Source organism: Corylus avellana, chromosome ca8 (genome assembly GCF_901000735.1).
Source record: "Corylus avellana chromosome ca8, CavTom2PMs-1.0".
Lineage (NCBI taxonomy): Eukaryota > Viridiplantae > Streptophyta > Magnoliopsida > Fagales > Betulaceae > Corylus > Corylus avellana.
In genome coordinates this window covers 5,508,129-5,512,280 of record NC_081548.1, presented here as the reverse complement: position 1 = coordinate 5,512,280, position 4,152 = coordinate 5,508,129, and the positions used below count along the sequence as shown (strand labels likewise).

The following is a 4,152-nucleotide window of genomic DNA, read 5'->3' as shown; positions in this document are numbered from 1 at the left end:
AATCAATTATTAGATTTGGGTTCTTCTCTTTCTCAATCACATTACCCACCGCTGATGGCCAAAGGCTTCACTTCCTTCCCCAATAATTCCTACTCTCATCTCTCACCAATTTCGGGTACGCCAAGCAAGCAATCATGTCGAATTAACTTTATAAAAGTTCATTCATGGGTAGAAATATATTTGTGAAAACAGCATTTTGTTTCCAAGAAATAAGAACACAAAATGATGAACTAGTTGTGCTAAATAATTGAATTGTAGTTGCTTTGCCTATTTAAGAAAATTGATTAATAAAGATCCCTATAGAGAAATTTAATCAAGAGTAACAAAATGATAGGAGGATCTGAAATTGAGAGTATTCAGTTAGTATATTTAAAAGGGGTAAATTAGTTGAAAAAAACTTTGACTATTTTACCCATCTTAAATACACTAACTAGATCCTTCCCATTTCAATCTGTTTTCCATTTTCACACTCTTTGACGTGGCTTTTTAAATCAATGTTGGATCAAAATTCTATAAAGATCTATAACAAATTCAAGGGTCATTTTTAAAGCTGAGTGTGTGTGTAGTATTACTCTTTAATCAAACATGTATGCGATCTCTCCTACCGGGGAGTTCTACATATATGTGGTCTCTCCTCTTTGAAAGGAGTTCTCCTAACAAAGCTTGAAAGTTAGTTCTCTAATAAACTACTTTTGTTAAAAGTAATTATTAGTCTGAGGGTGGGTGGACCAGGATGGTCTACATTTCAAATGAAATTCATGACCATGATTTAAAGTTCCTCTTCCTTCGTCACGGGACGTACATGATATCAATGATATATACCTTTAGATAATGCGGCACGATATATCGTATGGGATACACAAACTTTAAATCTTGACGATAAAAGAAAAAAAAAACAAAGTGGAGAAAAAAAGGAGCGGGAAAGTGCGGAAGTCAAATGAAATGAAAAAAAATCGTTGTTGGGTGGGGGTGGGGAGGTGGTGTGATAGGGGGTCTATAGACAGGGAAAGACAAGGATATAAAATAGGTTTTAAAGCTGCCGGCCATCGTCTAAATCTAAATTCAATTTTTAGGTCTTCTCTATCTCAAACCATCGGCCACCACCAATGGTCAAATGCTACACTGCTTTTCCCCCAATAATGCCTACTCTCACCAATTTCATGTATGCCAAACAGTCGTGTCGAATTATCTTTTTAAAAGTTAATGGTAGAAATAGATTTCATAAATTCCTTTTCGATGCAAAATATGTGAAAGCAACATTTTGTTTCCTAGTAAAAGTCACTTTTGAGAAAGTCCAACCATCTTCTCTTTTCTCACGGAAAAAAGAAAAAGAAAATTGGAAGCAATAGAATTCTGCCAAATCCTACACCAGACATATTATGAAAAATAATGTATGTTTTTTTTTTTTTTTTTAAATGCAGTCTATTCTTCTTATTAAGTTTTTAGAGGAACACACATTCTTCTTCTTAATAAGGAAATCGTTGTAGCCATTCTTAGAAATAGGCTCTACTAAACCAAAAAAAAATAGGAGAAACTTCATTAAGAACCCCCAAACTTTCACCCGTTTTGAAATACTTCCTGAACTTTAAAATCTCTCAATTTAATCCTCTGAACTTTCAATTGCTTTCAATTTGGACCCCTCCGTCAGATTTTAAATGTCACATGACGTTTATACCCCTGACTTTTGTATAAAATTCCAACTTCTAAAATTTTTTTATTTAAAAAAAAAAACAAAAATCAGGGATATTTTGGTCTCTTTTTTTTTGAATTTTTAACGGCTAAAATTAACGGAAGGGTCCAAATTGAGAGTAATTAAAAGTTTAGGGGACTAAATTGAAAGATTTTGAAGTTAGGGAGGGTATTTCAAAATGGGTGAAGTTTGGGGGTCTTTAGTGAAGTTTTCCCAAAAAAATATCTATTCCATAGGAATAGTTATTTCATTCTAGGGGTCTATTTCTTAGAAGCTGTTATTCATTTAAACACTACTTTTTACTATGACGTCATTTCAATTATATGACATTCGTCTAGCATTTTATTAAGTGTGCATTTGGCATTGAAATTTTATTGACAAAAATTGTGTGTTTTTTGTTTTTTTATTTTTTCTTTAAACGCACAATTTTAAATGAATCAGTCAAATTGCAATTTTAAATGTCAAACTACAATTTTACCATTGCATCTGAAAAAATCAAATGTAAATCCAAACCGATCATAAACAGTATTATTCTTTCTTCACGAATCGTGTTCCCTGATGATCTATCCAAAGTCCATTGGGATTCGATGGTGACGTAGCAGTCATGGTAAACCCCAGGTGATGAAATCGCAGTTAACATCAGATAAATGCCAAAGGCCACAACTTGCGGCACAGAGAGTTCAACCAGCAGCGTCCTCTCACATCATTTCTTTGAAAAAAGGATGTTCTACCAACATCTCTAGTCTCTACATTGTCGTTTTATAAGTACCCCCGACTTTGCACATTTGCATTCACATTTCTCACTTCCATGGACTCCCAACAACCCAACAAAGATTCCCACAAACCCTCCTCCGGCAGCTTTCCGGCCAACATCATAGACAAACTGAAAGCCAATCTGGTTTTCCGATCGAAATGGGCTGAGTTGAACGGTGCAATGGGGGACTTGGGCACGTTTATACCGATAGTTTTGGCCTTGACACTAGCAAATGACCTTAACTTAGGCACAGCATTGATATTCACCGGAATCTACAACATTCTCACCGGCGCAATATACGGTGTCCCCATGCCTGTGCAACCCATGAAGGCCATTGCCGCCGCAGCAATTTCTGGGTCTTCTGAATTTGGGGTCCCAGAAATCATGGCTGCCGGAATACTGACCGGAGGGATTTTATTTCTTCTGGGTGTCACTGGGTTGATGCAGGTAGTGTACAAGATAATTCCTCTGTCTGTTGTCAGGGGTGTCCAGCTGGCACAGGGCTTGTCATTTGCTCTGACCGCCGTCAAATACGTTAGAAAAGTTCAGGATTTTTCTAAGTCCAAAGCTGGGAAGAATAGGCCCTGGATTGGTTTGGATGGGTTGGTGTTGGCAATTGTTTGTGCATGTTTTATTGTTATTGTTAATGGTGCAGGGCAGGAAAAAGAGGAGGATGATGATGAGAGAGAGATTGGTGGTGTTTTAGGTGATGAGGAGGTGGAAAGGCAGGGGAGGAGGAGGAGAAGAAGAATCAGAAAAGTAATCTTCTCACTTCCTTCAGCTTTCATGGTGTTTCTGTTGGGTGTGGTTTTTGCTTTTATAAGGCCTAGAGTGGTGGGAGACATTAAATTTGGACCGTCATCTATTGAAGTAGTAAAGATATCTAAGCATGCATGGAAGGAAGGGTTCATCAAGGGCACAATTCCTCAACTCCCCTTGTCAATATTGAATTCTGTGATTGCTGTCTGCAAGCTGTCGTCGGATCTTTTTCCGGGGAGGGACTTCTCAGCAACGTCGCTTTCAGTGACCGTTGGGCTAATGAACGTGGTCGGGTGCTGGTTCGGAGCCATGCCTAGCTGCCACGGTGCCGGCGGGCTAGCCGGGCAGTACAAGTTTGGTGGGAGGAGTGGTGGCACTACAAGAAATTAGGTCTTTAGGGGCGACTCTGAGTCGCCCCTAAAGGTCCTAAAGTGGACGCTGTTGCCAATAGCGTCAACTTTTCGACCCTAAAGGTGTCGACGCTAATAGTCCGACCCTAATGATCAAATGTTTGATTATCAGGGTCCACTTAAAAGTCGACCCTAATGATCACTTTTAGCGTCCACTTTATCGACCCTAAAAGTCACAATGTTTTGACCCTAAAGATGATGTACACGGAAGCAAAAGTCGACTCTAATAGGCAAGCATTAGCGTCCACTTTTAGTTAACCATTAGGGTCGACTTTGTCGACCCTAATGGTCCTTAAAAAAAAAAAATAATAATAACTATCAGCGTCCAAACCAAAGTGGACGCTGATAGTTAACCATTAGCGTCCACAAAGTGGACCCTAATGGTCCTAAAAAAAAAATTAAAAAATTAACTATCAGCGTCCAAACCAAAGTGGACGCTGATAGTTAACCATTAGCGTCCACAAAGTGGACCCTAATGGTCCTCAAAAATTAAAAAAATAAATAAAAAAATAAAAAATAAAAAATTAACTATTAGCGTC

General features: G+C 38.2%; 1 protein-coding gene across 1 annotated transcript; it reads left to right on the top strand.

The window, feature by feature from the left end:
* The first annotated feature begins 2,498 nt into the window (after nt 1–2,498).
* Nucleotides 2,499–3,593, top strand: LOC132190744 (molybdate transporter 1-like). Its single transcript, XM_059605797.1, has one exon. The coding sequence runs from the start codon at nt 2,499–2,501 to the stop codon at nt 3,591–3,593; it is 1,095 nt and encodes a 364-aa protein (XP_059461780.1).
* Nucleotides 3,594–4,152: the final 559 nt, after the last annotated feature.